The following is a 27184-nucleotide window of genomic DNA, read 5'->3' on the forward strand; positions in this document are numbered from 1 at the left end:
AAGCTGGAGGCAAGGTGGTGAGTTGATAATCTTTGCAACACTCATTGCATACTCCCGGTACGAGTCATTCAATAAACTCTGTGACATGATGGTCACCTTTGCAGTAGACAATTTTTCTTGCATCAAAAAACATTGCAAGCCAGAGTAATTGCTCTTTTTAAAGAAAGCAATATGTAATATAAAAATATACTGGATGAATTTCACCTGATATGTTAGGCTAGAAATTATCCACCACGGAGTTGATGATCCCTATGGTGAAGTTGAAATCAATCATGAGTGAGTCGGCCGCGGGGTTGTAAACCAGTGCGGACGAGCAAGTTGTCCTCCTCGTTGTAAGCCGGTGCGGACGAGAAAGTCGACCGCAGGGGCGAACGGGTGAGTTATTTGTGGTGTTGTAAACCGGCGCAGACAGGTAAGCCGGCCGCGGTGTTGTTGTTGTAGACTGAACCACAGAGGCGGCGGCTTGCACACACATTTGTTGAACAATGCGGTATGGTTGGATGCTGGCGCTTGATAATATTAGCGCGAGCTTTATATCCGTGACATAACGATCATTCTTGCAGTGAATAACTTTCCTGCATAAACAATATTGCAGACCAAGACAAAGATAAACTATTCTTTGACGAAAAAACAATATGTATTTAACAAAATAGATTTAGACTAATATCACCTGATTTACTCAGATGACAGATGATCCGTTCAATGCGACAGAGGCGGCTTAGACAGATCGACGACTCAATATAGCCCCCAGCGGTTCAACATGGCAGAGGTGGCTCAACACAGCAGAGGCGGCCCAACGCAGCCCTGGCGGCTCAACATGGCACTGGCGGTTCAATACAACAGAGACGGCTCAACGCGGCCCCGATAGCTCAACACAGCAGAGGTGACTCAACATCACGCATTTTTAATTTCGTCCGATTTTTTAAATCTCCGAATGCGTATTCTTGCATCATGGTCTTCGTGTGGTCTTCTTATGTCCATCTTAAACCGGCCAGATAAATAGTAGTAACAAAGCTTCACCAGTAATGGAGTAATTGATTTATCACATTGACTAGTCCCATCTTTCACGTGATGGATGATGGTCCTTTTTGGAAATTGTGCCATTATGCTTTTCAATGCAGCACTATTAGTAAGTCTTTGGAGAAAAACATGGCATGCAAAATACAAACGCTGGTAATCTTGACCCTTTTGCAGCCTTTTGCCATCTGGTTGATTTGAACAGACTGATAATATTAAGTTACAAACAGAATCTCAAGCCTCGCTCGTAGACGTAGCAGACCAGACCGGATCAATAAGATCTTGTAGGTTGAATAAATAAGAGCCTTTGACTTCTTCCAACCGGCTCAATGATATGTCTCCAACGTATCTATAATTTTTGATTGCTCCATGCTATATTATCTACTGTTTTGGACATTATTAGGCTTTATTATCCACTTTTATATTATTTTTGGGACTAACCTATTAACCGAAGGCCCAGCCCAGAATCGTTGTTTTTTGCCTGTTTTAGGGTTTCGAAGAAAAGGATTATCAAACGGAGTCCAAACGGAATGAAACCTTCGGGAACGTGATTTTCTCAACAAACAAGACCCGGGAGACTTGGACCCTACGTCAAGAAAGGAAACAGGAGGCCACGAGGTAGGGGGGCGCGCCCAACCCCACAAGGCGCGCCCTCCACCCTCGTGGGCCCCCTGTTGCTCCACCGACGTACTTCTTTCTCCTATATATATCCACGTACCCCCAAACGATCAGATACGGAGCCAAAACCCTAATTCCACCGCCGTAACTTTCTGTATCCACGAGATCCCATCTTGGGGCCTGTTCCGGAGCTCCGCCAGAGGGGATATCGATCAGGGAGGGCTTCTACATCAACACCATAGCCTCTCCGATGAAGTGTGAGTAGTTTACCTCAGACCTACGGGTCCATAGTTATTAGCTAGATGGCTTCTTCTCTCTTTTTGGATCTCAATACAATGTTCTCCCCCTCTCTTGTGGAGAACTATTCGATGTAATATCCTTTTTGCGGTTTGTTTGTTGAGATCGATGAATTGTGGGTTTATGATCAAGTCTATCTATGAATAATATTTGAATCTTCTCTGAATTCTTTTATGTATGATTGGTTATCTTTGCAAGTCTCTTCGAATTATCAGTTTGCTTTGGCCTACTAGATTGATCTTTCTTGCAATGGGAGAAGTGCTTAGCTTTGGTTTCAATCTTGCGGTGTCCTTTCCCAGTGACAGTAGGGGCAGCAAGGCACGTATTGTATTGTTGCCATCGAGGATAACAAGATGGGGTTTTCTTCATATTGCATGAGTCTATCCCTCTACATCATGTCATCTTGCTTAAGGCGTTACTCTGTTTTTAACTTAATACTCTAGATGCATGCTGGATAGCGGCCGACGAGTGGAGTAATAGTAGTAGATGCAGGCAGGAGTCGGTCTACTTGTCTCGGACGTGATGCCTATATACATGATCATACCTAGATATTCTCATAACTATGCTCAATTCTTTCAATTGCTCAACAGTAATTTGTTCACCCACCGTAGAATACTTATGCTCTCGAGCGAAGCCACTAGTGAAACCTATGGCCCCCGGGTCTATCTTTATCATATTGATCTCCTACTACTTAGTTATTTCCTTTGCTATTTACTTTGCCTTTATTTTACTTTGCATCTTTTATCATAAAAATACCAAAAATATTATCTTATCATATCTATCAGATCTCACTCTTGTAAGTGGCCTTATAGGGATTGACAACCCCTATTTGCCTTGGTTGCGAGGATTTATTTGTTTTGTGTAGGTACGAGGGACTCGCACGTAGCCTCCTACTGGATTGATACCTTGGTTCTCAAAAACTGAGGGAAATACTTACGCTACTTTGCTGCATCATCCCTTCCTCTTCGGGGAAAACCAACGCAGTGCTCAAGAGGTAGCAAGAAGGATTTCTGGCGCCGTTGCCGGGGAGGTCTACGCAAAAGTCAACATACCAAGTACCCATCACATACCCTTATCTCCCGCATTACATTATTTGCTATTTGCCTCTCGTTTTCCTCCCCCCCCCCACTTCACCCTTGCCATTTTATTCGCCCTCTCTCTCTATCCTCCTTCTCTTTCTCTATTTGCCTCTTTTTGCCCGCTTGCTTTCTGTTTGCTTGTGTGTTAGTTTGCTTGCTTGTCACGATGGCTCTACCAAAATTTGGTGATCTTCACCTTAAAAGATTAGAAGAGATCGAAAGCAATGTCAGGAGTTTCATGGTCTTGCAATTTGAACATAATAGTTTCTTTAGAAACGAGCTTAAAGAACAGAAAAGTTTTATGAGTTTTATGAACAAAGAGCTTGATGATATGTCTAAAGAATTCGATGGTTTAAGATCCCAAATTGCTCATCTTGAGAAATTAACTGCTGAAATTTCGGATAGGCAGGCTACCTTAGTTAATAAGATGACCGCTAAACCGGATTGCTATGAAAATAAAGATGAAGATCTAAAAGTTATTGATGTGTCCCCTACTAAATCTTTGTTTTGCAATATGAATCTTGATAATGATGGGACTGAATATGATCCACCTTTACCTAGAAGGCGTTCCAAGAATTCGGAATTTGTTGATCTTGATGCTAAATTTGATAAAAGTGGGATTGAATAAATTAAAACCCTAGATGTTGCTAAACCCACTATTATGGATTTCAAGGAATTTAACTATGAAAATTGCTCTTTGATTGATTGTATTTCCTTGTTGCAATCCGTGCTAAATTCTCCTCATGCTTATAGTCAAAATAAAGTGTTTACTAAATATATCATTGATGCCTTGATGCAATCTTATGAAGAAAAACTTGAATTGGAAGTTTCTATCCCTAGAAAACTTTATGATGAGTGGGAACCAACTATTAAAATTAAAATTAAAGATCATGAATGCTATGCTTTATGTGATTTGGGTGCTAGTGTTTCCACGATTCCAAAGACTTTGTGTGATTTGTTAGGTTTCCGTGATTTTGATGATTGCTCTCTAAACTTGCACCTTGTGGATTCCACTATTAAGAAACCTATGGGAAGAATTAATGATGTTCTTATTGTTGCAAATAGGAATTATGTGCCCATAGATTTTATTGTTCTTGACATAGATTGCAATCCTTCATGTCCTATTATTCTTGGTAGACCTTTCCTTAGAATGATTGGTGCAATTATTGATATGAAGGAAGGAAATATTAGATTGCAATTTCCATTAAGGAAAGTCATGGAACACTTTCCTAGAAAGAAAATTAAATTACCTTATGAATCTATTATGAGAGCCACGTATGGATTGCCTACCAAAGATGGCAATACCTAGATCTATTCTTGCTTGTTATGCCTAGCTAGGGGCGTCAAACGATAGCGCTTGTTGGGAGGCAACCCAATTTTATTTTTATTCCTTGCTTTTTTCTCCTGTTTAGTAATAAATAATTTATCTAGCCTCTGTTTTGGTTGTGTTTTTTGTGTTTAATTAGTGTTTGCGCCAAGTAGAACCGTTGGGAAGACTTGGGGAAAGTCTTGTTGAACTTGCTGTAAAAAACAGAAACTTTAGCGCTCACGAGAACTACTGCCATTTTTATTTTCAAAGTGCTATTTAGTTAATTATTTTTTAAGATGATTAATAGATAAATTACTCACGTCCAGAAATTTATTTTAGAATATTTGGGCTTCCAGATCTTGCGCTAGCTACAGCTTACTACAGACTGTTCTGTTTTTGACAGATTCTGTTTTTCGTGTGTTGTTTGCTTATTTTGATGAATCTGTGGCTAGTAAAATAGTTTATAAACCATAGAGAAGTTGGAATACAGTAGGTATAACACCAATATAAATAAACAATGAGTTCATTACAGTACCTTGAAGTGGTCTTTTATTTTCTTTCGCTAACAGAGCTCACGAGATTTTCTACTTTAAGTTTTGTGTTGTGAAGTTTTCAAGTTTTGGGTAAAGATTTGATGGATTATGGAACAAGGAGTGACAAGATCCTAAGCTTTGGGATTCCCATTGCACCCCCAAGATAATCTAAGGACACCTAAAAGCCAAATCTTGGGGATGCCCCGGAAGGCATCCCCTCTTTCGTCTACTTCTATCGGTAACTTTACTTGGAGCTATATTTTTATTCGCCACATGATATGTGTTTTGCTTGGAGCATCTTGCATTATTTGAGTCTTTGCTTGTTAGTTTACCACAATCATCCTTGATGTACACACCTTTTGGGAGAGCCATACATGATTTAGAATTTGTTAGAATACTCTATGTGCTTCGCCTATATCTTTTGAGTTATATAATTTTGCTCTAGTACTTCACTTATATCTTTTAGAGCATGGTGGTGGATTTGTTTTATAGAAACTATTGATCTCTCATGATTCACTTCGATTATTTTGACAGTCTTAATAGCATGGTAATTTGCATAAAATCCTAATATGCTAGGTATTCAAGAATAATAAAATTCTCTTATGAGTGTGCTGAATACTATGATAAGTTTGATATTTGATAATTGTTTTGAGACATGGAGATGGTGATATTAAAGTCATGCTAGTTGAGTAGTTGTGAATTTGAGAAATACTTGTGTTGAAGCTTGTGATTCCCGTAGCATGCACGTATGGTGAACCGTTATGTGATGAAGTCGGAGCATGATTTATTTTTTGATTGCCTTCCTTATGAGTGGCGGTCAGGGACGAGCAATGGTCTTTTCCTACCAATCTATCCCCCTAGGAGCATGCGCGTCATACTTTGATTTGATAACTTGTAGATTTTTTCAATAAGTATATGAGTTCTTTATCACTAATGTTGAGTCCATGGATTATACGCACTCTCACCCTTCCACCTTTGCTAGCCTCTCTAATACCGCGCACCTTTTGCCGGTATCATACACCCACCATATAACTTCCTCAAAACAGCCACCATACCTACCTATTATGGCATTTCCATAGCCATTCCGAGATATATTGCCATGCAACTTTCCACCGTTCCGTTCATTATGACACACTCCATCATTGTCATATTGCTTAGCATGATCATGTAGTTGACATCGTATTTGTGGCAAAGCCACCGTTCATAATTCTTTCATACATGTCACTCACGAGTCATTGCATATCCCGGTACACCGCCGGAGGCATTCATATAGAGTCATATCTTGTTCTAAGTATCGAGTTGTAAGAAAAAATAAAAGTGTGATGATCATCATTATTAGAGCATTGTCCCAATGAGGAAAAAATGATGGAGACTACGATTCCCCCACAAGTCAGGATGAGACTCCGGACAAAAAAAAAGAGGCCATAAAAAAAGAGAAAAGGCCCAAATAAAAAAAGAAGAAAAAAGAGAAAAAAAAAGAGAGAAGGGACAATGTTACTATCCTTTTACCACACTTGTGCTTCAAAGTAGCACCATGATCTTCATAGTAGAGAGTCTCTCATGTTATCACTTTCATATACTAGTGGGAATCTTTCATTATAGAACTTGGCTTGTATATTCCAATGATGGGCTTCCTCAAAATGCCCCAGGTCTTCATGAGCAAGCAAGTTGGATGCACACCCACTTAGTTTCTTTTTGAGCTTTCATCTACTTATAGCTCTAGTGCATCCGTTGCATGGCAATCCCTACTCACTCGCATTGATATCTATTGATGGGCACCTCCATAGCCCGTTGATACGCCTGGTTGATGTGAGACTATCTTCTCCCTTTTTGTCTTCTCCACAACCACCACTCGATTCCACCTATAGTGATATATCCATGGCTCACGCTCATGTATTGCGTGAAGATTGAAATTTTTTTGAGAATGTCAAAAGTATGAAACAATTGCTTGGCTTGTCATCGGGGTTGTGCATGATTTAAATATTTTGTGTGGTGAAGATAGAGCATAGCCAGACTATATGATTTTCTAGGGATAACTTTCTTTAGCCATGTTATTTTGAGAAGACATAATTGCTTTGTTAGTATGCTTGAAGTATTATTATTGTTATGTCAATATTAAACTTTTGTCTTGAACCTTTCGGATCTGAATATTCATACCACAATTAAGAAGAATTACATTAAAATTATGCCAAGTAGCACTCCGCATCAAAAAATTTGTTTTTATCATTTACCTACTCGAGGACGAGCAGGAATTAAGCTTGGAGATGCTTGATACGTCTCCAATGTATCTATAATTTTTGATTGCTCCATGCTATATTATCTACTGTTTTGGACATTATTGGGCTTTATTATCCACTTTTATATTATTTTTGGGACTAACCTATTAAACGGAGGCCCAACCCAGATTCGTTGTTTTTTTGCATGTTTTAGGGTTTCGAAGAAAAGGAATATCAAACGGAGTCCAAACGGAATGAAACCTTCGGGAACGTGATTTTCTCAACAAACAAGACCCGGGAGACTTGGAACCTACGTCACGAAAGGAAACAGGAGGCCACGGGGTAGGGGGGGCGCCCACCCCCACCAAGCGCGCCCTCCACCCTCGTGGCCCCCCTGCTGCTCCACCGACGTACTTCTTCCTCCTATATATATCCACGTACCCCCAAAAGATCAGATATGGAGCCAAAACCCTAATTCCACCGCTGTAACTTTCTGTATCCACGAGATCTCATGTTGGGGCCTATTCTGGAGCTCCACCGGAGGGGGCATCGATCACGGCGGGCTTCTACATCAACACCATAGCCTCTCCGATGAAGTGTGAGTAGTTTGCCTCGGACCTACGGGTCCATATTTATTAGCTAGATGGCTTCTTCTCTCTTTTTGGATCTCAATACAATGTTCCCCCCCTCTCCTGTGGAGAACTATTTGATGTAATCTCCTTTTTGCGGTGTGTTTGATGAGATCGATGAATTGTGGGTTTATGATCAAGTCTATCTATGAATAATATCTGAATCTTCTCTGAATTCTTTTATGTATGATTGGTTATCTTTGCAAGTCTCTTCGAATTATCAGTTTGGTTTGGCCTACTAGATTGATCTTTCTTGCAATGGGAGAAGTGCTTAGCTTTGGGTTCAATCTTGCGGTGTCCTTTCCCAGTGATAGTAGGGGAAGCAAGGCACGTATTGTATTGTTGCCATCGAGGATAACAAGATGGGGTTTTCTTCATATTGCATGAGTCTATCCCTCTACATCATGTCATCTTGCTTAAGGCGTTACTCTATTTTTAACTTAATACTCTAGATGCATGCTGGATAGCGCTCGATGAGTGGAGTAATAGTAGTAGATGCAGGCAGGAGTCGGTCTACTTGTCTCGGACGTGATGCCTATATACATGATCATACCTAGATATTCTCATAACTATGCTCAATTCTGTCAATTGCTCAACAGTAATTTGTTCACCCACCGTAGAATACTTATGCTATCGAGAGAAGCCACTAGTGAAACCTATGGCCCCGGGGTCTATCTTTATCATATTGATCTCCTACTACTTAGTTATTTCCTTTGCTATTTACTTTGCCTTTATTTTACTTTGCATATTTTAGAATAAAAATACCAAAAATATTATCTTATCATATCTATCAGATCTCACTCTCGTAAGTGGCCTTATAGGGATTGACAACCCCTATTTGTGTTGGTTGCGAGGATTTATTTGTTTTGTGTAGGTACGAGGGACTCGCGCGTAGCCTCCTACTGGATTGATACCTTGGTTCTCAAAAACTGAGGGAAATACTTGCGCTACTTTGCTGCATCATCCCTTCCTCTTCGGGGAAAACCAACGCAGTGCTCAAGAGGTAGCACTCAACACTTCCTTTTCCTTGCGCACATTGACGGGGCTAACTGCTAACGCGCCCGCAGCCCGGAGATGGAGCTACGCGCAAAGACGACGGCGACTTGGAGTGGCCATCGTTTAATATTCTCAAGCTCGTCCAATCAGCATAAAAACTGGAACCAAGGAAAAAAGAAAGGGCCCTGGCGACTTGATTCTTGTACGGGTCAGTCCAGAGGACCAACATCTTCCATGTGAACCTCGGTCCAGAGGAGAACAAGGTAAATCTAGTTTAATAAAATCAGACCAGACTGATCCCTGTGCTGCTCGGACAGCAGTTCGCCTTAGATCTTATTTAATAATATTAGCCAACCCAGGATTCGCGGTTGCTGAGAGCTGTCCACGATGCAGCAAAAAACAAGGCCAACTCGAGGTCTAGGTTGTTGTCGGTTTTGACTTCCATGTTTCCTCATCTCAAGCGTGGCTTGCATCTGTTGATGTCTTTTTTGTCTGATCTCATCTCTTCTGGTCTTGGTCTTTGCTCCTGGTGCATTGCAGCAAAAGATTAATTTGGCTTAGATTTCTTAATTGTATAGGGAACAAACGCCTATCGGTCTCGGAGGATCGTAGGATGGCGGCAGCGAACACATATAAGCCCAGCGATCCTAATTCTTCTTGAACCTTAACCTTGTGCTATCCACTCAAAAATTTAATCCTGAATCAACTATGAACTTTACCGGTTCTGCCCAAAGTTATCCTATGCCGGGTTATCTTGCGAGCCTCTTCTTCATCTTCATCTAGTCAACCGTGAGCTTCTCGATCCATATGAGAGATCCCTCCAAGAACTCAACACCACCGTACGCAGGCCCCACAGTGGGCGCCAACTATCGTGGAAACATCACGGAAGATGTCCTAGTGTGAGGACTTAGTCGTGAGGCCAACGCATCTATGCGGTAGCTTGAAGGGGTTGATCGGAATCAATAGACGCAACACGCAAGACGAAGATTTAGACAGCTTCGGGCCCCGGGAAACATCATCCGGTAACAACCCTACATGTTGTTTGTGGCTAGGTCTCATTATCATCATGAGGGAGTTGTCGTAACTCCAGCTCTCCTAGTTGTGTCTAGACTTAATGATTATCCAACATGTCCCTCTTGGGGTGCCCTGCCCCTCCTTATATATGTTGAAGGGGCGGGTTACATGTAGAGTCCAACTCGGACTTAAGACTTAACTATTTTGTCTTCTCTCCATGGGCTTGTTAATGTTTTGGGCTTCTTAAATGTTGACTTACAATCTGGCTTACCATCTGGCTTAACTATCCGACTTAACTGTCTGCTTAACTATCTGGCTTATATGACTGTGTCTGCCGGGTTACATGATTGTGTCTGCCGGGTTACCTGACTGTGTCTGCCGGATTACATGACTATGTCTGCCGGGTTACATTACTGTGTCTACCGGGTTACATGACTGTGTTTGCCGGGTTACATGACTGTGTCTGCCAGCTTACAATGCTTAACTGTTCCCGTCGGCTTATAGTTTGCCGGGTCACCAATGAAACATCATGTCCCAGCCGGGTCATACCTCTGGCCGGGTCATACCGCTGGGTATATCCCCGACACCTATGAAGATGTTTTCCGGAGTGGACATCCCCGCCATCGGCACCGCTAGAGTACGCCATGGACCAATAGGGCGTGTCACAAACGTCCAATACAAGATGGAATCGGATGGGTGCATATCATTCTATGAATCCGGCCGGCGGGAGTTCATGACAGGAAAGAGAGAACCAAGGGTGGACACCGTTGTGATAATCACCATAAGGAAGAGCAACCGCAATGACTCTCACATGATGGTTGTCGTTGACCATGTTTAAAACTAAGGTCTAAGTCATGAATATATCAGCCAATTACTGTTAATTAGTTAATTAATTAGTATGTTAATATGGATGTGATACACTGATGTTTGTTTCTTAAGTTGAATAACTTTGAAGTGTTACTGAATTATTTGAGCATTTTTTTCAAAATGAATTCATTCTGCTTTAGTTATATCAAGAATCATATGAGTACGCCTTTTGCGCGATATGCCAATAGTCCGTTCTCATCCCTTTCCCTCCAGCGGCGGGCACTACGGCAGAACAACCACTGCTAACATGGCATCTATGGCTGGCAACAAAAGCAAGCTGTGGCGGGCAAGTACGAGCGCCCTCCAGTGGAAGCTACGTACCAGTGGCGGGTGGGCGCCCGCCACTGATGTGGTAATAGAAATGGCGGGAGGTCAGTGGCGGGCGCCCCTGGGATGATGGCCCGCCACTGTTGGACGTTTTGCGCCCACCACTGCTAGGCATTCTTGCAGTAGTGAGGAGCTCTGTTTCGCAGCTGGAGAACATCGTCATCTTCACAGAAACCATCTCCATCAACCCTAGCCGCTGCCATTTTCCATCTCCATAACCACCACCTTCATCACCACCATAGTTCTTAGCCATCTAGCCATACTTTAAATCGTGCATCACATCTGACACCTATTGTAAGACATATTACCAGTCAATCAATCTTTATGATGTGTTCTTTAATGAACTGACCCTTAGTATGATAACACAGATCCTATCTCTGGGATACAAGAGGTGTAGAACTTAAAAGAGAATTGATTTTGGCCGATTATTGCTATCTTAATTACCGGGGCAACACCGCACAACGGATAAGGCCTTCAATTGGACAGTTGACTCTTGATGTAGGACGCGTGCCGGTCAAGACGTAATTTGCACACATCCCCCTGATAACCCACAAGTATAGGGGATCTGTCGGGGGTTGGGTGCGACATATGCCAAAGGATGGCTTATCATGGTGGGGGTGAGTAGAACGTCGCCGGTGCCTGGAAACGGGATAAGGCGAAGGCATGCACGCCGGTGAATCTTACCCAGCTTCGGGGCTCTCCGGGGAGATAATACCCCTACTGCTGCTCTGCGGGGTCTCCGCATGATCACTATGGCAAAGCGTTTACACGGTTGCTCCTCGAGATGTTTCCTGGAGGTAGGAGAAGGCAAGGCTAGCTCTCTCCTTCCTATATGATCTGGTCTAGTGCTAATGGATTCCAACCTTTTACATGGATGCCCTGGGGGGTTTATATAGGCCTACCCCCAGGGGTACAATGGTAATCCGGCTGGTTGCGAGCCCAGCTGTCAGTCTCTCTGGCTGCCATCTTATTCGCCGACTCCTGGGGCCCGCCGACTGGTGGGCCCCGCCGACTGGCTTGGTACGGAGCCGACAGGCTGCGTCTGCCGCGGGCGGGTCTTGCCGGCTGCAGATTACTGTAGCCGTGCCTCTAATGACGCAGGCTCGGTCATGAGGTCGTGGCGACAGCTTCGCCATCTGGCGGGCGATCACTGTGTCCACTACCTGTCGTGTCTGATTAATGGTGCGTGGGGCCCGTGGGAGGGGCCGGCCAACTCCTGGTGGCCGACTCCCATCCGGGCCGACTGGTGGCGCTCTCGCCGTCTTTCGTACGCCCGCTGATTGGTGGGACCCATCATCCCTGGGTCGTACCGGCAGGTCGTCGTGGGCACAGGACTCCGCCCTCTGGGGCTGACGTCAGGGCCGGCATGGCAATAGTGTCACACCGCACGGGGATCTCTGCAGGTACGGCATACTGTAGCCACGCCTGCCCTTGGAAAAGGGGTGGGCGTGGACCTTACTATGGCCACTCCCCGTCCCGTCCTTCTTTATGAGGGCATGGGGGTTGTTGGCATCGCGGGCCGACTCCCCAAGGCCAGCTTCTCTGGAAGTCGCCAGTCAGGAGTCAGCTTATCCTGAAGTCGTCCCTGCCACTCGGCCGCGAGTGAGCAATCGGCCGCCTCGCCGCCGACTCTCAGAAGGCGGCTCTTCGTCCTGGGGTCTCGAGGGGCGTAGTCTGCCTCAATGTCTTGAAAGGTTCTGGGCCTGGGTTAGCCTACCCATGGCCCATTACTCCGACAGTAGTCCCCGAAGCTGGTGAGGCTCCGAGGGCGACACGTCGAGGAGCCTCAACAGTTTCTTCTCTCTAGTGGTTGGATCTGGGCCTCGCTAGCCGTCCTCTGTCAAGCCGACTAGTTGGAGTCGGACTTGCTCAAGGCCGACTTGCCCCTAGAAAAGTTTGAACATCGCGGCAGAGTTCAGGCGGCGTGCCTGATAAGCTTCCGGGTCGCCGCCCGTGGTGGACCCGTCGTGAGGCGCCACGTGGCTGAGCTAGTCTGCTCACCCACACGCGCGACGGGACAGGCCTATAGATGGGGCCCGCCACTACCGTGCCTCGGCATGCGAACGGATCCGTTGTGGCCGCGGACAGTTGGGGTTCCCGCGCGGTTATTGCACGTGGTAACTTCATGTGGTAAATCATGGGGGTTGTGGGGTCCCGGGCGCAGTTAATCCCACGACCGCCCCCTCAGCTTCTCAGCCCACGAGCCTACAAGTAAGCGGGGGGAGGGGGGCGGCGAAGCACGCGCGCCCATTCTCCCCACTCTCTTTCGCTCCTTCTTGCTTCTTCTTCCTCTTGCCGCTGCTGCTCCGAGCCACGCCGCGCCCGCAGCGATGAGCTCTTCCTCCGCCGCCGCGCCTCTTGTTGTACGCTCCGGAGTGTGGGATGGCTCCGAGGTTGACGACGACGACATCGAGATCCTCTGCCAGACACGGCGGCTGCCCGGCAGGGACTTAGTGCGGGTCCGCCTCACGCCGGAGGGAGAAATATCGCTGGCGCCTGAGGAGGGTGAGCGGGTCATATTCCGCTCGCACCTTATGCGCGGCCTGGGGCTGCCGGCAAGCGGCTTCTTCCGCTCCTTCTTGGAGTTCCACGGGCTCCAGCCGCACCACCTTACTCCGAACACGGTGGTGCTGCTGGCTGCCTTCGCCACCCTGTGTGAATGCTTCCTCGGCGTTCTCCCCACCATCGAGCTCTTGGGTGAGTTCTTCCAATTCAAGCTCGGCACACACGTCGCCAGCGTGCCGGCCGAGTGCGGTGCATTCATCGCAATGCGGAGATCAGTGGCTGACAATCCGTTTCCCACCATTGCACTGATTAAGTCGGTGAAGATGTGGCAACGGTCCTATTTTTATGTGAAGAACGTCGCCCCAGAAGGCGACTGGGTTAACCTGCCAGCTTACGAAGCCGGCGCGCCGGCTGGAAGGCTCCCCAGCTGGTCACACCGAGCCAAGACGTTGTCTCCCGCTGGTGCCACCGCCGTCGCGTGACTTCGAGTGCTGACGCAGTCGGAGGGCTTGACCGGGGCCGACTTGCTAGTCGCCTTCGTGGCGCGCCGAGTCCTCCCACTCCAAGGTCGGCCTCACCTGATCTGCCAGATGAGCGGTCATCGGGACCCGAGTCGGATGTGCTCCAAGGACATGCCTCATGCGGAGGTGGCGAACACGGTGAACTACATCGCGAACTGCGGTCTCTCGATGGACTGGCGGTTCAGCAAGGAGCTGTATTTGCGCGCCAACCCCTTGCCTATTGTAAGTCGTCTTCCTTCTTCTTATGTTTCTTTGGTTGCCGAGTCCGACTTGTCAAGTCTGACCATTTTTGTTTTGAATCAGAATCCTCTCGTCCCTCCTTCGGACGGCACCGCGGGGCCGGCTCGTCAATTTGTCCCCGGTCGGGCAAAGAGCGACGTCGACAATCCTGACTTGGGGGCGGCGGCCATGGAAGCCGACGCCGAGGGAGGAGGAGGAGAAGCAGGCGGCTCCAGGCCTTTGGCCACTTTCGCCGACTGGCCTGACGACGAGGCCGAGGGAGAAGTCGCCCGGTGTCGCCAGCCAAAGGCCGGCCAGCCAAGCGCGAGTTCCTCCGCCGGCTTGGATGCTCAAGGCGGTGCGAAGAAGCGTCGAGCCGGGCCGATTACGCTTGGAGGCCGGTCGAAGAAGTTCAAGGGAGCCGCCGCCGCGACCAAGCGGGAATAGGCGGCCGCGAAAGTCAACCGCTTATGCAAGGAAGTGAAGAAGCCGCCGCTGGTCTCTGCGTAAGCACCTCCGTCCCTTATCTTTATTTTCTCTTTGTTGATCTTGTCTGAGTTTTTCATATGCTTTTCTCGCCTCAGGGCTCCCCTCACTCTTGAGAGGGTTGCCGCCGCCGCCGTTATGGGGTCGGTGGAGACGTCTGCCACCACTCGGCGGATTGACCCCGCCGCCGACCTTCGGGAGGCGACGGAGCGGAACGCGCAGGAGAAGCGCGAGGAGGAAGAGGCCGCCCGCCGGGAGAAAGCGGAGGCCGAGAAGGCGGAGGCCTCCGCCCTGAAGAAGCTGGAGGCGGCCGACGCCGCTGCTGCGGCAAAGCGGCCGGCTAAGGAAGTCGTGCCCCGGCGGTCGGCGGTGTTCGTCACCCCTCTGAACTCTGCGCCGCCGCCCCTGGAGTTCACGGAGCAGTCGGGGGAAGCCGGCGGCGAGTTCCCGATCATGGAGAGAGGCGGTGGTGACGCCCCCATGCCGGACGCGGTCGCGCCGCCACAGCCGCCCCCGCCGCCGTCTATGAGCGCGCAAGGCAAACAGCCGGCGGATCCGCCCTTGCCGCCGACTGAAGACGAGGCCGTGGCAAGGCTACTCCTTCAAGTCGGCTCGCCAACGCGCCGCCGTCTTGAGAAGGCGACTTCGGCGCCATGCCCCTTGGAGACCGGCACCGCCAGCTCGACAATTCCAGACGCTGAAGCGACGAGCGCCGCGCCCATTGGGTGGGTGCGAGGAGGCGGCACGGGCCCGCTGAACCAGGCGCTTCTAGATGTCCAGACGAAGCTGCGAGCTGAGAGCGACGCCATCCAAAATTGCACCAAGGCGCACCTGGCGTCGCGGGCAGCCATCCGGGTATGCTTTCTCCTTTGTCCCTGTTTTCTTGTTCCTCTCTGTGGGGGCGCGCCAGCGCACCCACTGGGTGTAGTCCCCGAGTTTTGGGCCGGCTGCTGAGCAGGCGGCCCGGAACTCCAATTGGTGAGTTCCGGGTACTGACCTTTGTTTTGAAATACTTGTTGCAGGACTATCACAACCTCCGTGTCACCGCCTTCAACCGCAACATTGAAGAGCTGGGCAAGCGGACCGCCGACTTGTCGGAGAGCCAGAGTGAGTCCTTTTTCTTCTTTGCAGGGGCGCGCTGGCGCACCCGCGGGCTGTAGTCCCCGAGATTCGGGCTGAATGCTGAGCAGTCGGGCCGGATCTCCCCGATGACCTTCTTCGTTGATGACTTAACGCCTTCTTTCTTCTTTCCCTTCAGAGGCCAACGCCACTCTTCAACAACAGTTGAGCGAAGCCAACTCTGCGTTGCGCGCCAAGGGGGAGGAGTGCAGCAAGCTCACCGCAGAGCGCGATCTGCTGGCCGCACAATTGGCAGAGCAGATGGAGCTGCTTATGAAGACGCAGAAGGAGGCGGAAGAGGCGAAGGCCGCCCTCCTGGCCGAGTTCGCGAGCGAGCGCTCCTCCTGGACCGAAAAGGAGGCAATGTTGGCCTCCGGCTTCCACGAGATCGAGGACCTCGTCGACGGTGAGCTTCTTTGCTTTCCTTCTTCGAGCCACTGACTATAGGTCGAGCCGACTCCTAGTTTTTTTGACTTGTTCTTCATTCTTTCCGTCTTGGCAGACTTCTTCCCCGGCCACTCGCAGGCCGCCATTCAAGCTATTGGGGTCGACCGCGAGGAGCGAAGGGCGGATGGCGCGGAGATCACCGCTGATGCCCCTCGGACCCTTGACGAGCATATTCTAAGCATTGGGGCTCGCCTACGGCCAGCCCACCAGATGGTGCGCCGGCTTCAACGTGTCGGCGCCCAAGCAATTGCCGCCCTATGGCCAGACGTGCAGGCTCCGCGCACCCCTAGTCGGACTGCCGATTGGCTGGAGGTCGCGGTTGGCCGTCTTGAGGCCTCGAAAGGTTCCTCGGCCCGGGCCGGAGCGCGCCGAGCCTTGGAATTCGTCAAGGCGTGGTATCCGGGGCTGGACCTAGACCGTCTGGCCACACTCCGGTCAGAGGCCCAGCCGGAGCTGGCAGCCGCGGAAGACGCCCTTGTCAAGCGTGCGGCGGCGATCGCCGAGTACACTGACACCAGCATCTTTGTCCCTGAGCGGGCTGAAGACGGCGGGGAGGTATCGCCGGAGTGGTTTGGGCTGAACCCCGACTACGGCAAGGACTCGGCAGAGGTGATCGGCTCCAGCGTCGGGGAGGAAGACGAGGCGGAGGACGGAAGCGAGACGGAGGCACCGGAAGATGGAGCGGACGGCCAGCCTTAGCTCGACCGCGCCTCCAGCAACGAGCCGTGCCCACCCGAGCCGATTGCCGCGGGAGGTGATCAAGCCGAGACCGCCCAGCCGGCCGCCCCAACATCCAACACCGATGTCTCCTCCGATCCTCCAAACCCGTCTGCCGCCCCCTAGGCTGCCACTGTGTATTTGTTTTACCTGTTCTAATAGTATTTGAAGAACTTGTTAATTCGCACAATTCCACCCGCGGGGTGTATTTTGAAATTCTGCTCGAAGATTCGGCCAAGGGCCTTTGTTATGTAGATATTCATCCGACTTCTATCTTTTCTTGCTCATTGTTCTTTTGGCTTTTTCCTTTGCCGTCTTCCCTCGGTTGCTGTCTTTGTCAGTCGGACAGCCGCTCTGCGGACTGCTGCTGGATCAAATTCTTGGTCACTTTGGGAAGGCAAGTACTTAGCCGTTTTAGAGTTTTTTAACAAGTCGGATAGAAGGCGGCAAGCCGACTATTCAAGAGTCGGTTTGCGAAAAAAGGCTGGAAGCCAGCCTTAAGCTATGTTTATGCTTTGAGTCCTTAGCCATTTTTCATGTGGACGCCCATTCTTCCTTACTCCTGCCCACCAGTCAGTCGCTCTGCGAGCTGCGGCTTCTGGCAGGAGACGGCTTAGACGCCACACACTACTTGTCCGGCTGCAGGAAGCATTTCATAGCGCAGGACGGCAAGTCCCCGGGCCGACTAGTCGAACCCGGTGCCAAGCGGCATAACAAAGAGTAATATACTCGAAGGTATATTTCTTATCATATAGATAAAAGAGGGCAGTCCCCGAGCTCTTCTCGGGGGGCCCGAAGTCTTGGTACTTTTAATACAAAACGTAGCGTGATACATACTGCGTTTAACTGTAAAATCTTTGGAGGAGATTTGCATTCCATGGCCGCTCTGTCTCTTTGCCGGAGTCGTCCCTCTTGCGTTCTCGGGGCTTCTGAGCGTCGATCAAGTAGTAGGAGTCGTTGCCCTGTACTTTGCTGATGATGAAGGGGCCTTCCCAAGGCGCCGACAGCTTGTGTTGGCCGGCTGTTCGCTGGATTAGTCGGAGCACGAGGTCGTCCTCCTAGAAAGATCTCGGCCTGACTTTCCTGTTGTAGTATCTGCGCAGGCTCTGCTGGTAGATGCTGGACCGGCTGAGTGCCAACAGCCAGCCCTCTTCCAGCAGGTCGACGCCGTCTTGTCGTGCTTCTTTTGCTTCTTCCTCGGTGTACATGGTGACTTGCGGGGAATCGAACTCTATGTCCGTTGGGATGACGGCTTCAGCACCGTAGACGAGGAAGAAAGGCGTGAAGCCGGTTGACTTGTTTGGAGTCGTGCGCAGACTCCAGAGGACGGCTGGCAACTCATCGAGCCAGCAGCTAGCCGAGCGCTCCAGAGGCTCGACCAGTCGGGGCTTGATGCCGGACAGGATGAGGCCGTTTGCTCGCTCCACCTGGCCATTTGACTATGGATGGGCGACGGACGCTAGGTCTAGTCGGATGCCCTGTGTCGCACAGAAATGGGCCAAGGCGCCTTTGGCAAAATTCATGTCGTTGTCGGTGATGATGCTGTGTGGTATGCCGTACCGAATTGTGATGTCGGAGATGAAAGTCACGGCAGTCGGACCATTCAGTTTCTTGATTGGCTTCGCTTCTATCCACTTGGTGAACTTGTCCACCGCGACAAGTAAGTGAGTTAAGCCACCTCGTGTCGTCTTGAATGGCCCCACCATGTCTAGACCCCAAACTATGAAAGGCCAGACAATGGGGATGGTCTTGAGTGCAGAAGCCGGCTGATGCGGCTTGGAGCGGAACTTCTGGCACCCTTTGCATTTTTGGACCAATTCCTTGGCCTCTTCTAAGGCCGTTGGCCAAAAGAAACCGTGTCGGAAAGCTTTGGCGACGAGTGCTCTTGAAGCCGCATGCTGGTCGCACTCGCCTTGATGGATGTCTTTGAGAATTGCTTGGCCTTGCTCTGGCTCTACGCAGCGCTGGTAGACACTAGTGACGCTGCGCCTGGCCAGCTCTCTGTTGACTATGGTGTAGGCTGCCGCTCGGCGTTGTACTTGCTGAGCTAAGGTCTCATCAGTCGGTAGCTCTTTGCTCACCAGGAATTTGAGGATGGGCTGGGCCCATGAGGGTGCTGCTATTTCTTCGACTGCCAGAACTGCGACTTGGACAAGGGCGGCTGGGCTGGGAGGCGGCGGGCTGGAGTCAACAACCACTTGCTGGATTAATGAAGTCACTGGGCCGACTGGCGCAGCCCTTGGGCCGAGTTCTGGAGTCTTCAGGCCGGCCGCCGCAGTCCCCGAGCCTGTTTCTGCAGTCCCTAGGTCGGCCTCGACTGTGGCGGCTTTGGAGCCATCCGCCAAAATCCCCGTACCGTCTGCCGGGGCTTTGGAGTCGGATCTGACTTCTTCGGGAGGAGCCGGCACAAAGATGGAGTCTGATTCTGGTGAAGGCTTGACAGACGGCTTGAGGAGGCGTTGAAGGGCGACGCCGGATGGTATTGCTTGGCGGGTAGAGCCGATTCGTGCCAAGGCGTCTGCTTGGTCGTTGTCGTTTCTTGGCACATGGAGGAACTCGCACCCCTCGAAATATCCACTGAGTTGCTGCATGAGGAAATGGCAACTCGCCATGTTTGCATCTTTGGTGTCCCAGTCGCCATACGACTGCTGGACCACTAAGTCCGGGTCGCCATAACACAGGATCCGGCGAATGCCAAGTTCTTTGGCAAGCCAGAGCCCGTGAATGAGCGCCTCGTACTCGGCGACGTTGTTGGAGGCGGCAAAGTGGATTTGCAGTGTGTATTTGAGCTTGTCGCCTTTAGGAGAAGTGAGGACAGCGCTGGCTCCCAAGCCGGTGCGCATCTTGGAGCCATCGAAATGCATCCGCCAATGGGTGGAGTCGGGCGCTGGAGGTAGGTACTGGGTCTCGGCCCAGTCGACGAGGAAGTCGGCCAGTGCTTGTGACTTGATGGCGGTGCGGGGCTGGTAGTGGATGGTGTAGGGAGCCAGCTCTATGGCCCATTTGGCCACTCGGCCAGAAGCATCTCGGCTTCCGATGATCTTGGCAAGTGGGGCCGTGCAGACCACAGTGATTGGATGCTCTTGAAAGTAAGGCTTCTATTTCTTGGCGGCAAAGTGCACGCCATAGCACATCTTCTGGTAGTGGGGGTAGTTCTGCTTGGAGGTCGACAGCACTTCGCTCAGGTAATATACCGGTCTCTGGACAGGTAGTGCCTTGCCTTCCTCCTTACGTTCCACTACAATGACTGTGCTGACTACTCGGCTGGTGGCGGCGATGTACAGGAGCATAGGCTCCTTAGGAGTCGGAGCCGCCAGAACAGGTGGAGTAGTCAGCATCTTCTTCAACTGGAGAAAAGCTTCATCCGCCTTGTGGTTCCACTCGAAAAAAGTGGTCTTCTTGATGAGCTGGTATAAGGGGAGAGCTTTCTCGCCCAGCCGACTGATGAATCGGCTGATGGACGCCAAGCAGCCGGTGAACTTTTGCACGTCCAGCAGTCGGCTGGGTACCTCCATCCTCTCAATGGCCTTGATCTTTACAGGGTTGCACTCTATTCCGCGTTCAGAGACCAGGAAGCCAAGGAGTTGGACGGCTGGTACTCTAAAGACGCACTTCTCAGGGTTGAGCTTGATCTGGAATCGGCGCAGGTTCTCAAAGGTTTCCTTGAGGTCTTCCAGCAGTGTTCCACGCTTCTCCGTCTTCACCACCACATCGTCCATGTAGACGTGGGCGTTTCTGCCGAGTTGCTTGACGAGGCACTTCTGCATGCAACGCTGAAAGGTGGCGCCGGCATTCCTCAAGCCGAACGTCATGGTGAGGTAGCAGAAAGCTCCAAACGGTGTGATGAAGGCGGTCTTCAGTCTGTCAGCCGGGTTCAGCTTGATCTGGTGATATCCTGAATATGCATCCAAAAGGCTCAACAGCTCGCATCCGGCTGTGGAGTCTATCACCTGATCAATTCTTGGTAAAGCAAACGGGTCTTTGGGGCAAGCCTTGTTGAGGCTTGTGTAGTCAATACACATTCGCCACTGCTTGTTCTTCTTCAGTACCAGGACCGGGTTGGCTAGCCACTCTGGAAAGAATACTTCCATAATGAAGCCGGCTGCTAGGAGTTGGGCTATCTCTTCTCCGACAACTCTTCTCTTTTCTTCTGATAGGCGGCGCAAGGGCTGGCTGACCGGTTTTGCATCAGATCAGACATGTAACTTGTGCTCGGCGAATTCCGTCGGTACACCTGGCATGTCTTTGGGGGACCATGCGAAGATGTCCCGATTCTCACGGAGGAAATCGACGAGCTCGCCTTCCTATTTGTTGTCAAGGTTTGCGCCTACGACAGCGTACCTCTCTGGGTGCTCCGGATCCAAGGGTATCTTCTTTGTCTCTTTGGCCGGCTTGAACGAACCCTCAGCCTCCGACTCCTTTGGGTTAGGCGACACCTCTAGCTGCTTGCCGGCCATCGCCACAACCCGGTCAAGGAGCCGCTTCTCGGCCGCGATCACCAGGGACTCGGCCAGCCGACTACTCTCAGCCGCACAGGCAGACGACTTCCGGTAGTCGCCGGCTACGGTCAGAATCCCCTTGGAACTGGGCATCTTCATTTTGAGGTAGCCGTAGTGGGGGACCGCCATGAACTTGGCCAGGGCGGGTCGGCCAAGTAATGCATGGTATGGGCTCTCGAGATCCACCACCTCAAACCAAACTGACTCTCGGCGGAAGTGATCTTTGTCTCCAAAGAGGACGTACATCGGGATCTTGCCGATTGGTGAGCAAGAAAGACCAGGAACAATGCCGTGGAACACGGTCCGGCTATTCTGAAGATGTCTTTGCTTGATTCCTAACTTCTCCATGGTGTCCTTGTACAGGATATTGATGTTGCTACCTCCGTCTATCAGAACTCGCGAGAAACGAGCAGCTCGTCTATCCGTGGCAAAGGTGGCATCCAAGACCAAGGCATAAGAGCCCGGACTCGGCATCACCTCTGGGTGATCAGCTCTGCTCCAGCTGATAGGCTTCTCGGACCAGTGCATGAACTCTGGTGTCTCTGATGCTACTGCATTCACCTCTTGTCACTGCAACCACCTGCTGTGTCGATCATCAGCCACGCTGGTAAATATCACGTAGGCTCCGTGCTCTTCGGGGTACTCGTCTTGTACTGCGCCGACTGGCCTGATAGCCGGCTGCTGGGGCGGAGGCGGAGGCTCCTGCCCAGCAGGCGGGGGAGGTAGGAGGCCGTCTCTTTTGGCGATCCTGGTGAGCCAGTGGCACTTCTGGGTGGTGTGATTCGATGGCTTCGCGCCGCTATGGAACTTGCAAGGACCATCCAGAGTCTGCTCGTATAAGAAAGCCGGCAACCAGTTGGGCTTGCCACCTTTCTGCCACTTGGGTGGAGGCTGCCCATCTGGCTGCTGGTCTTCAACTGTCGCCACTTGCCGGCTGCTAGAAGCCGGCTGCGGGGCCTTGTGCTTGTGGTCATTCTGCTGTTGCCGCCGACTGGCGTCTCCTGCCGGAGTTCTAGGAGCCTGAGGGGCCACTTTGCCAGTCGCGCTAACTTGAATCTCCGCCTTCATGGAGGAGTCGGCCATGGCATACTTGTCCGCTATGATCAGCAGCTCGTCGAGGGTTTCTGGCTCGTCGCAGAGGAGCTTGTGCTTGAGGAGGGTGCCTTCTCTGCACCCGGCGGTGAAGTACTCGATAGCCTGCACCTTGTGCATGCCCTCGCAGGAGTTTCGAAGCTCGGCCCAACGCGTGAGGTAGTCGCGAGTCGACTCGTTGGGGCCTTGCATGCACAAGGAAAGCTGACGAGGCTTGGGAGGACGCTTGTACGTGCTTGCGAAGTTGCGGACGAATGCATCGGTGAAGTCGACCCAGCTGTTGATGCTGCGGAGCTTCAGGCTATTCAGCCATGTCCGGGCCGTGCCCTGGAGCATGAGCGGAACGTATTTTACGGCGACACGCTTGTTGTCGTTCGCTATGTTGACGACCGTGGAGTAGTCAACCAGCCAGTCCTCCGGCTTCACGGAGCCGGTGTACTTGGGCGTGTCTCTTGGGAGCGTGAACCCTTTAGGAAAGGGCTCGTCTCGAATGCGGAGCCCGAAACAAGGCGGACCCAACTCGTCTTGTTCTTCCAGCGCCAGGGATCGGTGAAGTCGGTCGATCCGGTGGCGGGCGTCATTTTCTCCGACTCCCTCTCGGCGGCCAAGGCGATCGCCGAGAGACGGATGGTCCACAGGCGGCGGGGAGACTCGCCTTTCCTTGTGAGGAGGAGGAGGCGGACAGTCGTCCCGTCGTTCCACTGCTCTCGGGCGGCCGTCTTGGTAGTGCTCTATGGTAATGTGAGTCTGACTATGGCTGACAGCCGGATCCTTGTCTTTCCTTCCTCGGGTGCCGCCAGTTAGCGTCCAAGACGTCGCGCCTTGATCTCGGCATGGAGGCGGGTCGTCGTTTTGTCGCTGCGGCGCCTCCGTGCGGCAGCCGGCCTCGTTCTGTGCGGCAGCCGCGTCGAGGAGCTGCTGGACTCGCTCCGTCATCAGGCGGCGCTCTTCGCCCTCGAAGTTGTCCAGCTCGTCCGCCGCCGCCTGGGCGGCTCGAATGTTCTCCGCAAGCGTGGCGTACACAGAGCGATTTGCCCCAAACAGGTTGGCGATGGCCACGCCGCGCTGCTAGACCGCGCCAAGGCGGCTGGGCCCAGCTGGGGCTGGTGAGCCACCCACAGCGCGATCCATCTCACGCTGGTAGGCTTCTGACAAGCGTCTCATGCTAGCCAGCTTCTTCGTGCCTTCGACGAGCTGAAGGCGGCGCGCCTCCAACGTCTTTGCGTCAGCGTCTTCCGGAATGGGCGCAGTCAGGTCTTGCAGTGCCGCGCCAAGTGGGTCATGCGCTCCTCCGCTGGGAGGCTCGTCATGACCGATGACGAGCACCTCGGTGACGGTGCTTTCGTCGCTCTCCATGCGAGGAAGAGGCTCATCGTAGACCACCATGTTGGTGGGCAACGCATCGAGCGACGCGGTGTCGGAGTCGACCAGCATCGGGTCGGTGGAGCCTACAGAGTCCAAGTCCACGGCAGGCTCGCCGGCGACGTGGAGTTGGTCGAGGAGGCCCGCGAGGAGGCTCTCGGGGCCGCCCGTGCCTGCGTTGGATGCAGGTTCGTCAGAGAGGCGAACCTCGCTGACAAGATCGGCGAGGCAGCTGGCTGCGCAGGCGATCTCAGCGATGTGCAGCGCGTCAGTGCAAACTCCGTCTGGCGTGCCGGGCTGGCTGCGTTCGCTAGGGAGGAAAAGGGTTCCCGTCCAGAGCAGGTCTCCGGACGACGGTGCACCAAGCCCCACGGTTGGCGCCAAATGTCGGGGGTTGGGTGCGACATATGCCAAAGGATGGCTTATCATGGTGGGGGCGAGTAGAACGTCGCCGGTGCCTGGAAACGGGATAAGGCGAAGGCATGCACGCCGGCGAATCTTACGCAGCTTCGGGGCTCTCCGGGGAGATAATACCCCTACTGCTGCTCCGCGGGGTCTCCGCATGATCACTATGGCAAAGCGTTTACACGGTTGCTCCTCGAGCTGTTTCCTGGAGGTAGGAGAAGGCAAGGCTAGCTCTCTCCTTCCTATATGATCTGGTCTAGTGCTAATGGATTCCAACCCTTTACATGGATGCCCTGGGGGGTTTATATAGGCCAACCCCCCAGGGGTACAATGGTAATCCGGCTGGGTGCGAGCCCAGCCGTCAGTCTCTCTGGCCACCGTCTTATCCGCTGACTCCTGGGGCCCGCCGACTGGTGGGCCCCGCCGACTGGCTCGGTACGGAATCGACAGGCCGCGGGTGGATCTTGCCGGCTGCAGATTACTGTAGCTGTTCCTCTAATGATGCAGGCTCGGTCATGAGGTCGTGGCGACAGCTTCACCGTCTGGCGGGCGATCACTGTGGCCACTACCTGTCGTGTCTGATTAATGGTGCGTGGGGCCCGTGGGAGGGGCCGGCCAACTCCTAGTGGCCGACTCCCATCCGGGATGACTGGTGGCGCTCTCGTCGTCTTTCATACGCCCGCCTACTGGTGGGACCCATCATCCCTGGGTCGTATCGGCAGGCCATCATGGGCACAGGACTCCGCCCTCTGGGGCTGACGTCAGGGTCGGCATGGCAATAGTGTCGCGCCGCACGGAGATCTCTGCGGGTATGGCGTACAGTAGCCACGCCTACCCTTGGAAAAGGGGTGGGAGTGGACCTTACTATGGCCACTCCCCGTCACGTCCTTCTTTATGAGGGCATGGGGGTTGTTGGCGTCACGGGCCGACTCCCCAAGGCCGGCTTCTCTGGAAGTCGCCAGTCAGGAGTCGGCTTATCCTGAAGTCGTCCCTGCCACTCGGCCGCGAGTGGGCGGTCGACCGCCTCGCCGCCGACTCTCAGAAGGCGGCTCTTCGTCCTGGGGTCTCGAGGGGCGCAGTCTGCCTCAATGTCTTGAAAGGTTCTGGGCCTGGGTTAGCCTACCCGTGGCCCATTACTCCGACAGGATCGCAACAGCTTTTGAGGGTAGAGTATTCAACCCAAATTTATTGATTCAACACAAGGGGAGCCAAAGAATATTCTCAAGTATTAGCAGCTGAGTTGTCAATTCAACCACACCTGGAAACTTAGTATCTGCAGCAAAGTGTTTAGTAGCAAAGTAATATGATAGTGGTGGTAGCGGCAACAAAAGTAAAGACAACAAAAGTAATGTTTTTGGTATTTTGTAGTGATTGTAACAATAGCAGTGGGAAAGTAAATAAGCGTAAACCAGTATATGGAAAACTCGTAGGCACCGGATCAGTGATGGATAATTATGCCGGATGCGGTTCATCATGTAACAGTCATAACATAGGGTGACACAGAACTAGCTCCAATTCATCAATGTAATGTAGGCATGTATTCCGTATATAGTCATACGTGCTTATGGAAAAGAACTTGCATGACATCTTTTGTCCTACCCTCCCGTGGCAGCGGGGTCCTATTGGAAACTAAGGGATATTAAGGCCTCCTTTTAATAGAGAACCGAAACAAAGCATTAGCACATAGTGAATACATGAACTCCTCAAACTATGGTCATCACCGGGAGTGGTCCCGATTATTGTCACTTCGGGGTTGCCGGATCATAACACATAGTAGGTGACTATAGACTTGCAAGATAGGATCAAGAACTCACATATATTCATGAAAACATAATAGGTTCAGATCTGAAATCATGGCACTCGGGCCCTAGTGACAAGCATTAAGCATAGCAAAGTCATAGCAACATCAATCTCAAAACATAATGGATACTAGGGATCAAACCCTAACAAAACTAACTCGATTACATGATAAATCTCATCCAACCCATCACCGTCCAGCAAGCCTACGATGGAATTGTTGGGGAACGTAGTAATTTCAAAAAATTTCCTACGCACACGCAAGATCATGGTGATGCATAGCAATGAGAGGGGAGAGTGTGATCTACGTACCCTTGTAGACCGACAGTGGAAGCGTTAGCACAACGCGGTTGATGTAGTCGTACGTCTTCACGGGTCGACCGATCAAGCACCGAAACTACGGCACCTCCGAGTTCTAGCACACGTTCAGCTCGATGACGATCCCCGGACTCCGATCCAGCAAAGTGTCGGGGAAGAGTTCCGTCAGCACGACGGCGTGGTGACGATCTTGATGTACTACCGTCGTAGGGCTTCACCTAAGCACCGCTACAATATTATCGAGGACTATGGTGGAAGGGGGCACCGCACACGGCTAAGAATATGATCACGTGGATCAACTTGTGTTTCTAGGGGTGCCCCCTGCCCCCGTATATAAAGGATCAAGGGGGGGTGCGGCCAGCCAGGAGGAGGGCGCGCCAGGAGGAGTCCTACTCCCACCGGGAGTAGGATTCCCCCCTTTCCTAGTTGGAATAGGATTCGGGAAGGGGGAAAGAGGAGAGAGAGAAGGAAGGGGGGTGCCGCCCCCCTCTCCTTGTCCTATTTGGACTAGGGGGGAGGGGTGCGCGGCCCAGCCCTGGCCACCTCTCCTCTCTTCAACTAAAGCCCACTAAGGCCCATATACCTCCCGGGGGGTTCCGGTAACCTCCCGGTACTCCGGTAAAATCCCGATTTCACCCGGAACACTTCCGATATCCAAATATAGGATTCCAATATATCAATCTTTATGTCTCAACCATTTCGAGACTCCTCGTCATGTCCGTGATCACATCCGGGACTCCGAACAAACTTCGGTGCATCAAAAAGCATAAACTCATAATATAACTGTCATCGAAA

At 51.4% G+C, this 27184-nt stretch overlaps 1 protein-coding gene across 1 annotated transcript in view; it reads left to right on the forward strand.

The window, feature by feature from the left end:
* Window positions 1-13232: 13232 nt before the first annotated feature.
* Window positions 13233-27184, forward strand: part of LOC125532930 (protein ESMERALDA 1-like) — a 40920-nt gene continuing 26968 nt past the window's right edge. The window contains exons 1-2 of the mRNA XM_048696782.1: window positions 13233-13407; window positions 16255-16412. Of these exons, the coding sequence (XP_048552739.1) occupies window positions 13233-13407; window positions 16255-16412 (333 nt within the window). The remainder of the gene's footprint in view (window positions 13408-16254; window positions 16413-27184) is intronic.

The sequence above is a fragment of the Triticum urartu genome, chromosome 1 (assembly GCF_003073215.2).
Source record: "Triticum urartu cultivar G1812 chromosome 1, Tu2.1, whole genome shotgun sequence".
Taxonomy (NCBI): domain Eukaryota; kingdom Viridiplantae; phylum Streptophyta; class Magnoliopsida; order Poales; family Poaceae; genus Triticum; species Triticum urartu.